General features: G+C 37.0%; 1 protein-coding gene across 6 annotated transcripts in view; it reads right to left on the bottom strand.

The window, feature by feature from the left end:
* Window positions 1-17,783, bottom strand: part of LOC108044208 (nuclear factor 1 C-type) — a 64,001-nt gene that overhangs the window by 12,191 nt on the left and 34,027 nt on the right. For all 6 annotated transcript variants that reach the window (XM_017123121.2, XM_017123119.2, XM_017123117.2 and 3 more), the window contains 3 exons: window positions 8,818-9,000; window positions 8,496-8,762; window positions 7,646-8,436 (listed from right to left, as the gene is read on the bottom strand). In XM_017123121.2, the coding sequence (XP_016978610.1) occupies window positions 7,646-8,436; window positions 8,496-8,762; window positions 8,818-9,000 (1,241 nt within the window). The remainder of the gene's footprint in view (window positions 1-7,645; window positions 8,437-8,495; window positions 8,763-8,817; window positions 9,001-17,783) is intronic.

Genomic DNA, 17,783 nt, shown 5'->3' with positions numbered 1-17,783 from the left:
GGCGCTCGTGACAAACTTTAACTTATCGGTCCCGCACTAGTACATCCCTCATCATTGTGTGATGAAGCCAGCGAGTGAGTCCACAAAACTTTGAGTGGTCTTCGATGCGTCATGCAAGACGTCGAATCAAGTCTCCTTGAATGATATCTTACAAGCTTCTGCTGCGTTTTCGACTAATACGATATGTCCTAACCGCCGACATGGCGAAAATGTACAGGCAAGTAAATGTAGACATAAACCACCGCAAATTTCAGTACATTTCCAGGTGAACAACTAAGTACATATCAGCTCAACACGGTTACATACGGAACGGCTTCCGCACCAAATCTCGCTGTACGAAGCCTACATCATTTAGCAGATCTTCATCGCCCCGAATATCCCATTGGTGCTGCGGCTATAATGACTTCATTTCACGTCGACGATTTACTAACCGGAGCAGATGAATTACCGACTTTGCGAGTCGTAAAGGATCAAGTCACCAAAATACTAGAATGCGATCAGTTTCCGCATACTAAATGGCACTCAATGGCTTACACTATCGACGTTCGTGGGCAATCGAGTATCAGTATCAACATCTTCATCTTCGCAACTTTCACGCTGGAGCAAACCATTGGTGGCGCTCACTCGCTTGGAATTTTGGATCGTCAACGTCAGAGACTTAGCACGGCGCGTCGTCCGACAATTACTGGGATTACTACCTGCTGAGCGTTCGTTTGCCGCAACAACCCTTTTCCAAGTGTGGCATAGACTTTTGCGGTCCAATCAACACTTATATTCGCATTCGTGGAAGGGGTCCTGTAAAGTCTTACCTGTCAATCTTCGTCTGCATGGCATAAAAGGCCGTACATATAGAAGTCGTGTCAGAACTATCGACTAAAGCATTTCTCGTTGCTCTCAAGCGAATGATAGCTCGAAGCGCATTGCCATCAGACATTTATTGTGACAATGCTACCAACTAATAATCTCCACGAACTGAAGAAATTTATGTTCGACCGAACCACGCAAGATGCCATTAATGCATTTTGTTCCTCTGACATTATTAACTTTCATTTTATACCTCCTAGGGCACCACATTTCGGCGGGCTTTGGGAAGCGGCGGTGAAAATCGCGAAGGGATTGCCGAACAGAACACTCAGAAATACACGGCTGACACTCGAAGACCTCACCACAGTGGCGGCTGAAGTTGAGGCCATTCTTAATTCACGCTCGGGGTAAATTGGCAATTGATACGAGTGATTATGGAGCAATTACTCCGGGTCACCTCTTGATTGGAAAATCTCTGCGTGCTTTACCAGAGCGCCAATTCAACACTATAAACTTGACCAATCTTCAGCGTTTTGATGTCGTGACGGCATTCAAACAAGATTATTAATACAATACATTAACGTAGAACTGGTCTCACTCTACGACAAACATAAACGTTGGATCTTTGGTCATCATACATGATGACAATCGCCCTCCACAACATTGGACATTCGGCCACATCGACGCCGTGGTAGCGGGCAAGGATGGGCTGGTTCGAGTTGCTATATATTTTCATTTGTGTGGATTCCAGAGTCTGTGCACTCTGTTATCTAATATGTTAACTCAATGAATTTGTCTTAGCTGAAGCTGCCAATAATTCAGTACGAAAAAGGGAGCGAAACGGAGAACAACTTCTCTTGACAAGTTACCAATTTTCATACTGCCCAGACCCGAGTTTCATGTCGCCACAAAAATGTCTGTGGATGCAATAGAACCTTTATGTAACCTTATATGTACCTTATTCATCCTAATGATAATAGTTATGAACAAACCACTTTTAAATGCACATAAATAAACATAATAACATTAAAACACGGAGTGCAGTGAACAAAGTGGTTTGAGAAGCAAATTTGCATCGCCACCACTTCGAACCTCAAGTGCATAAAACAAAGCTACATAACTATTTAAATTTATAAATATGTAGCTAGTTTTAAAAGGTTTTTTGATTATATGTAAATGTGAATTAGTGATCTAATATCTTGATATTAAGAAGATAAAATTAATTTTTATTCCCAAATTCATTTTTACAATATGTTAAAGTAATAAAGTGCCAAGCCTTTTATATTTTCTTTTGGACTCCATTTAAAATTAATTCAAACTTATGTATTATTGGAACGACCTATTACTTCGTTGTTTCTTAACATATATTCATATTCTTCGACCTATAAAATTTTTAAGCAATTTTAGAAATACGGTTTTAGTATTACAAAAATCGAACGACTGTATCATAAAGCTGCCATAGAAACGATCAAAAAATTAATTAGAAAATTCATTAACTTCATTGTTTTTAAGCATTAAAATCTAAAAATAGAATATATACTTTTTGTATTTGTGTGTAATGACATTCAATTAGAAGCTGGTATTAACCTATTTTCCTCTGCATTTTTAGCAGCATTGTGGCTATTGAAAAGGAAAAGTTTCAATATATATTCATATAATGGTGTAGTATGCATATATCCTTGTAGCGAGTATGCACTGTACCAATTCCAACATTGTGTTACAGTCAACTTACGTAAACAAAAAGTGTCGGCCGTTAAACCCAAGCGGCCGACAGAAATACGATCACCGAAATGACATATGAAAAGTGCAAGGTAGCATATTTCTATAGGCTGACTGCTGAAACATCCGATATATGCATGCACAACTTCTCTCGCGCTCTCGCTGTTGCCAGCTATGAGCTCTCAATTATAATTTCAAAGACTAAAGACAAAATACTTTAATTATTTCTGGACCTCCACTGGAGAAACTATCGAATTGCGTCGATAGGCTATTTCTTCATGGCGACCGTGGCAAATAGATCGTTCTGCAACATAAAGAAGACAAGGAAACAACGGCCACTGAATAAACTGGAACAGACGACGGCACAAATGGAAAAACAAAGAGGAGGTAGAGGATATGACAGAGGTTACTAAAGATTCAGGTAACTTGAGATCCATATAAGGAGATCAACTGGAGAAAATAACAGGTGAAGTTTTTGAACAAGAAGTAAATGATGTACAGAGTCAAATTCTTTACTAAAGTTACTGTTAATGACGTCTGTTTGAAAACTACTATTGAAGCCCTTTATCACAAATGTAGTAAGCTCTAGAAGGTTAGTGGATCTACGTTTAATAAATCCGTGTTAACAAGGAGAAACGATTGTACTATAAAGGAGGAGGAGTAACGATTTTTTGAAATTGGGAAGTTTCTAGAGATAAGGTAAACAACTTGTGAAGAGCTTTGCACAGGGCCTTAGCGCAATACCTAAGCACGCACCCAGGAATACCATCAGGCCCTGGCGAATACACAAGCTTAATACGAAGAAGATCCAAATGAAAAGAGCTTTCTGTTAAAGTGGGACAGAATATGAGGTCTGATTTGGACATGGTGTAAGAACAAGGCTGTGACAATTGATCTAAAGTAAAGTAAGTCGTTTGAAAAATTGGGCATATAGATCGGATATTGCCTGATCTGTGGTTGCGTCATGCTTTCGAACGACAGCGAGGAAGGATAAGAATTAGATTTAGGCGGTTTAGGTAACTACAACGGTTTAAGTAACTATTATAACACTGAACATTAAATCTTGACCGAGCACTTACATATTTATTAAAAACAGATTGAGAACAGGTATTTTTATATTTCCTAAAAAGTCTGGACTTTACATTTATTAAGTGTGTGTCTTTGCTAAACCAAGGTGATTTATTGGAGATTGACGGATAGTCTGCTTGCGAAAACAATGTATTCGTTTGGTTGATTTTTCTAATTTTTCTTCTAATTTTTTCTGTATCCGTGTCAATTGTTAGTTCGATTGTAGGGTGATATGGATCTTCAGGTTACTACTCTGAACAAAAACACACCTTCAAAATTTGATACAAAACTCAAATCAAGTAGGCGACCTAGTGAATTTCGAACATGGTTTACTTGAGATAAGGATATGTTAAGCAGGCCGTCAATAAAATTATGTTGTTCTATAGGTAGTAAGACATTCGATTCATCCTCAGTAGACCAGGTAACTCCAGGTATATTAAAATCACTTAGAACTACCAACTGATCCCTATCGGAAAGCTTAATTGCAACAGACTTAATAACGGAAAGGAGATTTAAATAATCAGGAAGTTCAGACAACGGCGGAATATATGAGCAAGTTATGTATATAGAGCTACCAGGAAGCGATAACTTTACACAAATAAATTCAATGGTATTGAATTCCTCAAAAAATAACTTCTCTGAGAGGAGGTTTGAATCAACTCCAATTAAGGCAGGCTTGCACCTTGTTGGCGCCCAAAACCTGATTTTTTTCTAAAATTTATTTCTTGGAAAGTATGGAAGGTGTGGGAATAAAATTTAAGCCAGTTGTAGGGTACAGTTTATTGAAGCTACACAATTTTTTTGAGTGCGATCCAAGCGAAGGGGGGAGGGGGAGTACCCAACAATGCCGGCATGTCCGCGAAAAACTCGTCCTCATGGCGGATTTTTTGGAATTTTAAGAAATAATCTGAAACGCAAAAAACGAATATATTCTTAATCTGTACACTTGCTCGCATGGCTTGAACTAGGATAATTGAAAAAACATAAAAAATGCAAAATTATGAGCTTTTGAAAAAAAAATCGTTTTTTTCCTCATTTTTTCGTTACTCATTATTTTTTTAAATAAACAATTTTTTATATTTTCAAAAGATCCTAGTCTATGCCATGCACATACTTCTGAGGAACATGTATAAAAAATTTCATGACGATGGCTAAATTTTTGCGGCTTGTACGACTTCCGCCAACTCGGAAAACATGGTTTCGAGAAAAACTCGTTTGAAAATTTGCACTATAATGGCAACGCGCTTGACACCGGTCCACCAAACGGCCGATAACTTTCGTAATTAAAAAGATTTCGACTTGAAATTTTAGAAGAGTAAAATTGAAACATGTATGTATCCAAAACTGCAAAAAAAAAAATTGATTTTTTTGACCTCACAAGGTGCAAGCCTGCCTTAAGACTCAACCTCCCCGTCTAGAGGGACGGTCATACCTTTATATTGTGTACTTACCTGGAAAAACTTCGGAGGTAAAGATCTCCAGTTTTAGCCAGGTTTCTGTAAACACATTAATATGAAATGCAAAGGAAAGGCTATTGCATTCTGATAGGAAAGAAGGAGGTTAGAAGTTAGTTTTTCGAAGTTGGTACATTGGTTTGGCCTCGACTAGGAAGTTTTACTCCCACGGGCAAGTTATTTTAGCTTCGAACTCTTTTACAACCATATTATCCAGCCAAAAGTTGCCCGCATATGACTTCAAAAAGCTCGTTTGGGACAGTTATCTTGAAAGATGAAATGTCTTTGGCCTGCTGGTCAAAACCAAAAATACTATAATTATTTCTCGACCTCCACAAGAGAAACTATCGAAGGGCGTCGATAGGCTATCTCTACAATGGTACTTATTTTGAAGGTGCTTTCAAAAGTTGGAGTGCGGTAAAGTCATATCATATATTAGTAGGTTTGTTTCAAAAATAAAAAATACAAAAATTATTTAATCACCTAACAAGGAAACTAAATCGAAAAAGAATAAGATCCTTTGGAGTGAAATGGAAAGACGACTATGTATACATCCTCCGGAAAAGATAAAAATGGAAAAAGGAATTTTAAACATAGAAAATACGATGAAAAATATTACCCCTTCAGATGGCCAATTGCAAGAATAGTGGATGTTCACAAAAGCGTTAGAGTAGTAAAGACCATCAATTAGATGACCTATTACAAATATTTTTTCCTTAATTGGAGTACAAAACGGATATTCAACCACGACAAAACAAGTGGAATAAAATTCATAAGGTGTCCACTAAATTGACCATAATGGAAATGATCAGGATTAAGTTATTTGGTTAAGTATTAAGAATAAATGCTAACATCTTAAAGCTAATCCAACCAAAATACAAGATAGGCTTTTGGAAAGAAAAAGAGTATAAGGCTCTTTAGAATTAATCATAAATTTTTAATTTAGTATGCATAAGTCGATTTCTATGCCTGTAATAATTAGAATAGCAGACAATGGCAGCTATATGATATTGTTGTCTGATTTTGACAAAACTAAAAGCGTAATTTTGATATAGTAAATAATTACAATATCTCAAAGAAATATTTTTAATAGGAAAAGAGCATAGTAAAAAAAATTTTCATTTTGATTTTTTGATTTTTCTATGGGAGCTATATGATATAGATGTCAAATTCGGCTCGTTCCGACTTATATACTACCTGCAATAGAAAGACAAGATTCAAGCAGATAGCTTTAAAGCTTTATAAGGTCGGAAGTGTCTCCTTCACTGCGTTGCAAATTTTTGACTGAAATTATAATACCCTCAGCAAGGGTATACAAATGGCAGCAATATCGTTCTTAACGCGCATAATCAAATTATCACCCAAAGAAGGCGTCTCAACCCGCTGTGCTGACTCTTCCCGACACACATGACTATTGCCGACATTTTCCAAGATTTTCGAGAGAATTATTCTGAAACGGCTTTTGAGTATTGATCTACTCCAGGAAGTAGTTCCGGACCACCAGTTTAGTTTAAGGAGTCTGCATAGTCCTGCTGAATAAATGCATCGTGTGGTCAATCATATTCTTAAAGCCTTTGAGACGAAAAAATATTGTTAAGGAATATTCTTGGATGTGAAACAAGCCTTTGATCAAATCTGGCCCTTTAAAAGATGAAGTCTATACTTTAATTTCCTTCGTTCATTTCTTGTTTGTAGTACCTTTCCAGTGGATGTTCGTGGCTTAACGTCTACAACGCGACCAATACTTGCTGGAGCCCCTAAAAGAAGTGTGCTGGGCCCTGTTCTTTATACACGTCGGACCTTCCTTCGCCCAGAATTTCTGGCGACGACTGTACTGCATAGTGCTGTTAGTCCTGAGAAGTCTCAGCATGCCAGATTTTCCCTGAACAGGCAGAACTCATATCGCCATCAAGCACTCTGCCACGGTTAGGTACCTTGTCCTTCTTCAGGTAAGTGGACTATCGCTCACGGCGAAATCAGTGCTTCTTAAGGCTATTTCGACGCCTACCCTTTCTTGGGAATCCACTTTTGCGGCACTGCCTGTAACACCTCCAAAAAACTATGGTCATGCCAAGCCAAAATTTTTTAAGACATCACACGAAACTTCACTATATTTCGAGATTTCAAAATTAATTCTGCCTGTATATTTATCACTAATACAGAACAAGAACACATACAAACAGGGTTCCCCTGTCACTATCCAGATACTATCCAGAACAGAAGAAGATGGTTACACCCATCTGACAATTGCATATTTGTTCGCCCCCTTTGGGAGACTCATTCCTGACTCATAGTCTGAAACACTGCCCAATATTGTTATTGGCCTTTTTCTTGTAAATTACCTGTGAGCACTGAAAAGCGTAAATTGAGTTTGACAAAGCACAGTATTAATAACACTATTCGTTTTTGCATTAAAAAATATTCAAAAATGCCAACCAAGTAAAAATAGTTATATCCTTGCAGATGGTATTATAATTTCAGTTAAAAGTTTGCAACGTAGTAAAGGAGACAATTCCGATTCTATCAATATATATATTCTTAATCAGCATTTTTTGCAAGTACAGTTATTAAGTTAAATAATAATAATTTATCATACTTACCGAGGAAGGTTGCGAATGAAAGTGATTAAAATATTCTCTGTTATTTGATGGGGGATATATTTGCGTAGTAATTCTGCTTATGTTCGATCCAGCTGATAAAAGTTTACAACGACCAGGATCAAGATAAGATTGGGGACTTGTTGATGCCGGCGTGTGAGGTTGCGGTTGAGGCGATGCAGTTCCCGTTATTTCGTGTTGTGTAACAATTTCTGTATTATCGGGACTATGGCTATTGACTAGGGTATTTGTAAGTCTAATATTATCGGTTTCCAAGCTATTTTTGGAAATACAGTTGTTGCTGTTCAAGTTTGGAGATTGGTTTGTCAACGTCAAAGAAGGAGGTGGTGATTGGACTAGTGTTAAATCACTGCTACTGCGAATTATAGCTACAGGTCGAGCCATTGGAGGCAGCATTGGCGGAAGCATTGTACTATGATAATGAGTTGACGGCGAAGTCGTTAATTTTGCAGTTCGCAGTTGTTGATGGATTTGAAAATGTGGCGAATGACCTTGTGAGACGTGAGAATGTGGGAGTGTATGAGAGTGTTGAAATGGATGGTTATCCACTGGTCCAGTTATTGTTGTCGTGTGGCTAGAATCTTGACAAACATATGTGACGAAATCCGAGATATCTTGAGGCTCCGTTAAATATTTATCGGAAGCAACCCGGTTTGGCTCTTCAACCGAAGTTGACTGAGATGTTCGCGGATTATTATGCTGAGGGTAATACAAGGTACTAATCGGACTGGTCGAAGTTGTATGTAATGAAGAACAATTATGTTGTGAAATAGCTGAAATGAAGTAACTTTTAAAATTGGATTTGATCAACGTGTTCATGCCTTGACTATACCTTGGGGTAGTGGCCTATTATTAAGAGACGTATATCGGTGCAGAGAAATGGTTGAATCTGTGGGAGTTTTTGTATCTCCGCTAGAGCTATCCGTTGCTCTTACGATTAAAGAAAAACTACTAGTTCCATTGTCTGATGAAGTACTTGTGATTGGCGGAGAGCTGTTTTGATCGATCTTATTGACATCATGGGCATCACCATTTGTGCCTTCTGTACGCAGCAACGGGCTTTGTGATAAATGCATACTCCTTTGATCTATGAAGTCAACTAAATGAAGAGTTCGTTAGTCTTTTAATTATATTATGCATATATGCATACGTACTACTATAACCAAGGGGAATCGGATTGGCCACAATTGCTCCAGATTGAACCAAACTCTGGGCGGCAGACATTGAAGATTCAGAGTTCATTTGATATGTATTGCACTCATAGGCAGCTCCAACATTCTCCCTCTTAATAAGATTAGAGTTCAGATTATTATCGTTTGCTTCATCTAAAATTAGATCTAATAAAAAAGGTTTTCAATTTATTTATACCTTAAATGTGATTGCAGAGACTATGTAAAAAAAGTATTTCAAATACTTTTAGTTAAGTACCAAACAAAATAATTTTGTATTAGAGTCCGCAATTACCACTTTCGGTCCTGACCTCTGTAAAACTAGCTTATTGTCCAAATGTATTTATAAAACATCTTGGACAGCTATACTACGTAATAACCCTATCAAAAAGGAAGCGAACTCGATGAAAAATGTATTAGGCAATACACTAATTTCATCAAATCCCACAAACATAAATAAAACCTATGTGAAAACGACATAGAAAAATTGGTACATTATTTTTTTGCACAGATTTCATGTTCTGAAAATAGTTAAAAAAATTAAAATTTAAGTCAAAAGATTGTAACTCAGTAAGGGGCAACATTTTGGACACTATGACAGATGCAAGGGTATATAAACTTTGGCTTGCGAAGTTTTTTATACCCTTGCAGAGGGGTATTATAATTTCAGTAAATAAAAAAATAAATCTAAAGAAGTATAACTTTGTTAGTTTTAATTTTTATGGAATTACGGTTTTGATTAAATTAAATTCGGACATTTATATCATATAGCTCCCATAAAAAAATTAAAAAAGATAAAAAAAAAAAAATTTAAACAGCCAGTTTTTCTATTTATTTGTGAAATAGTAATTATTTACTATATCAGAATTACCCTTTTACTTTTGTCGAATTCGGTCAGCAATATCATAAACTATAGAATCGATGGCAAAAAGCAGCGCAACATCGACATAGCTTCATTGTTTTGTAGAAATCGAAATGTAGTAGTTTTGTAATAGCTGCAAGGGTATATAAACTTCGGCTTGCCGAAGTTTGATTCCTTTCTTGTTTTCTTATTTTTATGTTTTTTTTTGTTCTGATAGCCCCTTTCGGAATAGTAGAATAATATTTTAAGATACTGCAGAGGACTTGCACTCACGACCCACAGATAGTAATACGCTTTTGCAGAATATATATTTTTTAATTTGGTCTTTAAGTCCATAAATTATATTTTTCTCTCAGAAAACATTTTTTTGGGTATTCTAAGGGTGTGAGCACCTGTCTGTGTCGACTGCAATTCATACGGAGAAGCCGAATAATAATTATGAAATGTGTCCATAAAGAAATTCCAATATTTAAAAAAAAATTACAATAAATATAATAGTAATATAATAATCCAATAAATAAAGCAAAATGTATGTATATGTACACAAAAAAAATGATTATTGGAATTTAACCATAACATTTTTGGTAATTGTCCGGAAAAAATTTTATTTAAAAATATGGGTAAATTACAATTTTCATTTTTGTTTTGCGTACATATATGTTTTACTTATTGGATCTTCTCTTTGATAAGACTAACAATAAGTAGATCAAATCCTAAAAAATAAAACTTAACTAACAGACATGAGGACTGACATTAAACTAAAGGGCCCAAATAATTATTGCTGGGCTGGCAGATCATTTCGATGTAGGCTAGTTCTGTTCGAAACCCAAATTAGGTTCCGTGCGAGATTATTTGGGTGCAGTGTAAGTTTGTTGTATTTATATTTCATCTATAACCGGCGGTATGCGAAGATCCCTGTGGATGTTTTCGTTCTGAACATACCATGTTGTTCCAGTGATTGTTCGAAAGATTTGTGATTGTGAGCGCTGTTTAAAGAAAACGTTGCTGTTGCTCGAGTTCCCCCAAAGCAGGGAGCCGTATGTCCAAATGAAGGGGATAATGAGAATTTATCTTTAAGTTTCTGATTTATTTTCTTGGTTACATCGCTAGTGATTACTGGTTAACTCGTTTTTCGCTCTGTGTGCTAGGCTTTAAATACATAGTAATGACTTCTGAACTTAGCTGGCAATGTAGCGGCAACATTAAAATGTGTACACATCTTCGCTATTCCGTGGCCTTATAAAATCTTTAGTATTTTCGTAAAACTGATGTATAGCGTCCAAATATATCTTTGACCAGAGTGAGACATTGCACTTCATAAACTTTTATTTTTGATATATACAAGGGAATTTCGACTTTCTGATGGTTCATGAATCAAACAAATTTAGCTCTGATCACATTTACTTTTGTGTGCTGCTGCCTCCACACAACTGGCAAAATCAAGGCTGCTCTCCCGCCGGGCTTATATTGAACGTTTTAAGAATCACCATACGATGAATCTACATATCTGAGTTGTTCACTGGGAATTGATGATACCGTAAATGATTTTACCCTCAAAATTCAGACCGCCACTGCTGCATGTTCTGCTATTGTTCCTCAGCTAATTTACACCCTTATAAATCCTGAAAAAAAAAAAATGGGACTCCGCACTACGACGACGGATGCGTACACGTCATTCCCAAGATTTAGCAGTTTTTAAAGGGCTATTGAGAAAAGAGCTTTCCGATGCTAGGTCAGACTTTTTCCTCCGTAAACTTAGTGCCATAGATCCTGATGCTGATCGGCAGCCATTTTAGAAGCTTCCCCTGCTTTAATCAGATCAGATCGTACTGGGGCGAATAAGGATGATTTGCTGACTCATTGCAAGAACGTTCAAGCCTTTCGACTTAGTCACAGAAGATGAAAAATCAGCAACAGAGTCATTATTCATGACATTTCGCCTGGTCCTGCTGCTGAAATTCTAGCCATAGATTCTGAAGAAATTAGAGATCAAATGAAGAGGCTAAAGCCCAACAATGCCTATGGGCATGACAGTGTGGATGGGAAAGTGGTAGCAATATCGTTCTTAACAAGCATCTTCAATGCCATGATAGCTCTATTATTTTATCCGCTGTACTGACTTTTTCCGACCGATAAGTCTATTGCCGACCTTGTCTAAGATTTTTAAGCGATTTATTCTGAAACGGCTTTTGAGTATTGATCTACTACAGGATGCAATTCCGGACCGTTCGTGGCTCAAAGTCTACAACGCGACCAATACTTGCTGTAGTCTCTCAACGAACGGTGCTGGGCCCTGTTCTTTACACGATATATAAGTCAGACCTTCCTTCGCCCAGAAGCAGAAATACTTTAACAGAGACGTATTCGTTTCTGGCGACGAGTGCACTGCGAAGTGCTGTTAATCCTGCGAAGTCTCTGCATGCCAACTTTTCGCTGAACAGGCTGAACTCATATCGCCTTACACTGGTCGGGGTTCCCATCAAGCACTCTGCCACATATATACATATTGGGGCTGCCTGTGTTTCCACTCGGCAAAAAGCTCGGAAAATGAGATGGATTCTTCGTCCGGGCAGTAGACTATCGCTCACGGCGAAATCGAGGCTTCTTAATGCTAACTTGACGCCTACCCTTTCCACTTTTGGGGCATTTAGGACATAAAACTAATTAAGTCATGTCAAGCCAACATTTTAAGACATATGATAAACGGCCTTCGCTAATCGAGATTTCAAAATTAATTCTACCTGCAAATATATCACTAAGAGTTAGACTTCTCTCACATAAAAACATGCTTACCCTGATATAATACTATCCAGAACAGAAAAAGACTAAAAAGGTTACACCCATCTGTCAATTAGTTTGTTGTGCGGCCCGCTATTGGGAGACTCATTCCTGACTCAAAGTCTGAAACATTCCATTAAACCGCGGAAAAAATGATATACACAGATATACAGCATTAAAGAAAGGTGGGGGAATGCGAATTGGCTGATGGTATTATAAAACTGACACCATTTAATAAGCAAAATGAAGTGAAGTGTGGATTTTCCTTTGCCTTATTTGTTTACAAACAAAGCAAGTCGAAGCTGACGCAGTTGGATTGCGTTTTGATTTCTGCATTTCCAGGGCAGGGGCTCAATGCCATTTGGCTGGATCAGTTCTAATAGTTACTACAAATATATATGATTATTTAAAAACCGTAAGCGAATGCAGATCCTTTTCTGGTACAAGGACTGGACGGGTTAGTTATCAGCGGTGTTTCGAGTGCTTAATTGGGATAGGAGGGGCTTCCGCTGGCCATAAGCCTGTAAGGGTATACAAATTTCATTGTTTCAACATGAAATAAATTGATATTAAAGGCAGGAGGACATGCGACAATGAATAATTATATTATTTCGTACGCTTGATAAACACCATTTGTGCTTACAGAGCCTGACAGAAAGAGCTTGTACATTTTCAGGTGGTTATAATCTCATTTATAGATAATTATTAATTTAAATCCATTCGCTTTCGTATTCTCTTTCCAGTTTGTTATTACTTGTAGTTGAGGCAAAACTCAAATAAATTGATAGAAACCAAATAAACACTATCTCTCCTCCCATCTATGGCGGCCTGTGCTAAACCTACGCAAAGCAAGAAATTAAGCAAACTTAGGCAAGTCGAAAATTTTATATACGTTTATATTGTACTTCCTGCAATAGAAAAAGGACTTTTTGCAAAGTTTAATCCAAATAGCTTTGAAACTAAAAGACTATTTTGTGTAGAAACGGACACACGGGTGAGATGGCCAACTATTCTATTAATGCTGATCAAGAATATAAATATTTATAGGGTTGGAGACGCCTCTTTCACTGTGTTGCAAACTTTTAAATAAATTAGAATACCCTCTAAAAGGGTAAAAATATGCGTGTTTGCCTGAAACTCGATAAGCTCAAAACTCAATCCTAGTGTAAACGGAGTCTAAAAGTAAAGTTAATAGTATTGCCCGCAGGGGTGTTCTAGAAACCGCACAAAAAAAACTTTTGAAACGTTTATTTTATTGTAACTTAAGATAAAAATAAAAACAAGAAAGGAAAGCTAACTTCGGGCGGAGCCGAAGTTGAAATACCCTTGCAGAATATTCTGTAAATTATATTCTCCAAAATTATTTATATGATGCATTCTTAACACTCATAAAAATCCCAACTTCCTAACTTTAAAAACACCAAAGTTATGGCATTTCCAATCGTTCAGTTATATGGCAGCTATAGAATATAGTCGGCCGATCCTTATGAAATTTGGTAGGTCTTATTGATTGGCCAAATATAAAACTCATAGAAAATCCCAACTTTCTAACTTTACAAACAACAAAGTTATGGCATTTCCGATCAATCAGTTATATGGCAGCTATAGGATATAGTCGGCCGATCCCGGCCGTTCCGACTTATATACTGCGTGCAAAGGAAAGAAGGGTGTGTGCAAAGTTTCAATTCGATATCTTTAAAACTGAGAGACTAGTTCGCGTAGAAACAGACAGACGGACAGACAGACGGACAGACAGACGGAGGGTCGGAGATGTCTCCTTCACTGCGTTGCACACTTTTGACCAAAATTATAATACCCTCTGCAAGGGTATAATGAGGAATATTACAAAAATTTGTTCGCGCAAAATAATAGTAGTGAATCTTTTGAAAAATTCATCACAGGCAAAAAAAAGTTGAAGGATTGAATAATTAAATGTATATAATAGATTATTTTAGTATTTAGTTGCATATCCCTTGTTTCCAATAACGGATGCACAGCGCTTATGCGTAGAATCAACTAAATTTTGGCATCTCATCACAGGAATTGAGACCCAAGACCCTTACAGCTTCTTAAAGTTGAATCTTATTGCTTGGTAATATCTTAATTGGATTAAGATCGGGTGACTGTGCAGGCCACTTCTTGACATTAACTTGATTGGCCGAGAACCACTCTTGGGCTAGTTTCATTGTCCTGTTGGAACGTCCAAACAAGTGGCTTTTCCTCGGCGGCATATGGAAAATAATCAATAAAAATATTGACGTATAGATAAAATATCGACCATGCTGGTTTTGATCCCATATACATTGACCAATTCAAGTGATGTCTTGCTAACTTTAAACGTTTGTGAACTTCTTGAAATGAGGTTATTATCTCAGAGTCATCCTCTTATTGTTTCCAAACTTGCATTTAAGTTATAAGTTTTTTTTAGGGATGCAGCAGACGCGAAAGGTTAAGCGATCCACTGACCTTTTGTCCAATAACTTGGGTCGACTACGCGTTTCATTTGCTGGCTCCTATTTAATAGCATTTCTAACCATTGTAGAAGAGCAGCCAATAAGAATTTCCACTTCGACATAAGTCTATCCAGCAGAAATAATTTTTTAATCGAATCTCGCTTTTCGGCAGTACAGTAGTTGCCACGATCAAACCTTCTTTATGAATGTACACTTTTCTTTTAAATTGCTGACACCAACTCCACACCAATGATTTGCATTGATTTTGCGAATTTAATATGCTGTTAGTGTAACAATGAATTCAAAAATTGAAGCTAAAGCAGAAGCCGAATTTTTGCAGCAAAGCAAAGCAAATAAAATATTTTTTACAAAACTTATTTTTATACCCTTACAGAGGATAGTAATTCCAGTCAAAAACAAGAAAGGAAAGCTAACTTCGGGCGGAGCCGAAGTTGAAATACCCTTGCAGAATATTCTGCAAATTATATTCTCCAAAATTATTCATATGATGCATTTTTAATACTCATAAAAAATCCCACCTTCCTAACTTTAAAAACACCAAAGTTATTTCATTTCCGATCAATCAGTTATATGGCAGCTATAGGATATAGTCGGCCGATCCTTATGAAATTTAATATGTCGAATTGATTGGGCCAAAATAAAACCCATAGAAAATCCCAACTTCCTAACTTTACAAACACCAAAGTTATGGCATTTCCGATCAATCAGTTATATGGCAGCTATAGGATATAGTCGGCCGATCCTTATGAAATTTGGTAGGTCGGATTGATTGGCCAAATATAAAACCCATAGAAAATCCCAACTTTCTAACTTTACAAACACCAAAGTTATGGCATTTCCGATCAATCAGTTATATGGCAGCTATAGGATATAGTCGGCCGATCCCGGCCGTTCCGACTTATATACTGCGTGCAAAGGAAAGAAGGGTGTGTGCAAAGTTTCAATCCGATAGCTTTAAAACTGAGAGACTAGTTTGCGTAGAAACAGACAGACGGACAGACGGACAGACGGACATGGCTATATCAACTCAGGAGGTGATCCTGATCAAGAATATATATACTTTATAGGGTCGGAGATGTCTCCTTCACTGCGTTGCACACTTTTGACCAAAATTATAATACCCTCTGCAAGGGTATAATTAGCAATTATTCGAAGTAAAGTATATACAGCGGCGGACTAAAGTCTACATACGACCCCTATTTTTGAAATTTTAACCAGTCCAAGCGTATAGAAAAAAGTAATGATGCTTGCTTTAAATTGAAGTATTAAGCACAAAAAATGTATTTTTTATCATAATTAAATCTCAACAAAAACTCCAAATAGACACTGACACAAAAGAGTATGCATTTCGTTGGTTGTTGTTTTTTGTATTATTTCACCTAAGACCTGGTTCTGGCATTGTTATACCCGTTACTCGTAGAGTAAAAGGGTATATTGTATTCGTGCATGTAACAGCTAGAAGGAAGCGTTTCCGACCCTATAAAATATATATATTCTTGATCAAGGTCACTAGCCGAGTCGATATAGCCATGTCCGTCTGTCCGTCTGTCTGTCCGTCCGTATGAACGCTGAGATCTCGGAAACTATAAAAGCTAGAAGATTGGCATTTTGCATGCAGATTCTAGGAGTTCCTACGCAGCGCAAGTTTGTAAAGGTGCCACGCCCCCTTTAACGCCCACAATCGCTTATATACGATTTTAAAAATTTAAATATTTCGGAAAAGTAAAAATGCAGTTTTACTGTGTTTATCAATACCTATCGAAATGTAGAAGAAATTTTTCAAATCGGACCATTCGTTAAAAAGTTATGCGTGATCAAAGTTTCTATCTCCATCTCCCTCGCACTCCCTTTACCTGAGTAACGGGTATCTGATAGTAGGGGCACCCGACTATAGCGTTCTCTCTTGTTTTTATTGTATTTAATCAATGCCTTAACCGCGAAAATGGCTCCTCGAATTCCTGTAGCTGATCGAAATTTGGTTTTGAAAAACCGAAAATATAAGAAAATATTTAAGTATTAGCTAAATTAAGCAATCTAAGCAAAGGGGCGGCCAAAACAATTTTAAAAACTTCAAGAATTGGAGTTCCTTTGATAGTAAGCCGCTCAGTTAGTGGTCGCATAGGGAAACATACCCATTGGAAAATCTCCAGGACACTTTATCCAAACAAGAACAAATATTTAGTAAAAAAAAAAGGACTTACTCAAAATGTTTAACTAGATATTTAAAGTTTAAGGAAATCAGATCATTTTCTAGTTTGTGCTCAAGTTAAAAAAACTTTTGATGGGAGGAAGTAAAACTTTGTAAAAAAAAACAAGAAAGGAAGCAAACTTCGGCTACCCGAAGTTTATATACTCTTGCAGTTATTACAAGTCGACTACGTTTCGATTTCTATGCCTATATTACTAAGAACAATGAAGAAGTGTCAACTTTACGCTGCACTTTGCCAACGTTTCTAATTAAAACCGTAATTCCATATTATTTGAATATTACCAAATTCCAAAGAACAAAAAAAAACCAATTAAAAACAACAGAGTTCTAATTTTTTTGAGTTTTTATTTCCGGTTGTTTCTATTTGAGCTATATAATATAGTCGCCCGATCTGGCTTGTTCCGACTTATATATGTACTACCTGCAATAGAAAGCAGATAGCTTTAAAACTGAGGGACTAGTTTGCGTAGAAACGGACAGACGGACGGACATACGGACGGACAGACAGACTGGCGGACAGACGGACATGGCTAGATCGACTCTCCTGGTGATGCTGATCAAGAATATATATACTTTATAGGGTCGGAAATGTCTCCTTCACTGCGATGCAAACTATTTACTGAAATAA

Source organism: Drosophila rhopaloa, unplaced genomic scaffold (genome assembly GCF_018152115.1).
Source record: "Drosophila rhopaloa isolate 14029-0021.01 unplaced genomic scaffold, ASM1815211v1 contig_203, whole genome shotgun sequence".
In the NCBI taxonomy this organism is placed as follows: Eukaryota; Metazoa; Arthropoda; class Insecta; order Diptera; family Drosophilidae; genus Drosophila; species Drosophila rhopaloa.
This window is presented reverse-complemented; position numbering and strand designations above follow the sequence as displayed.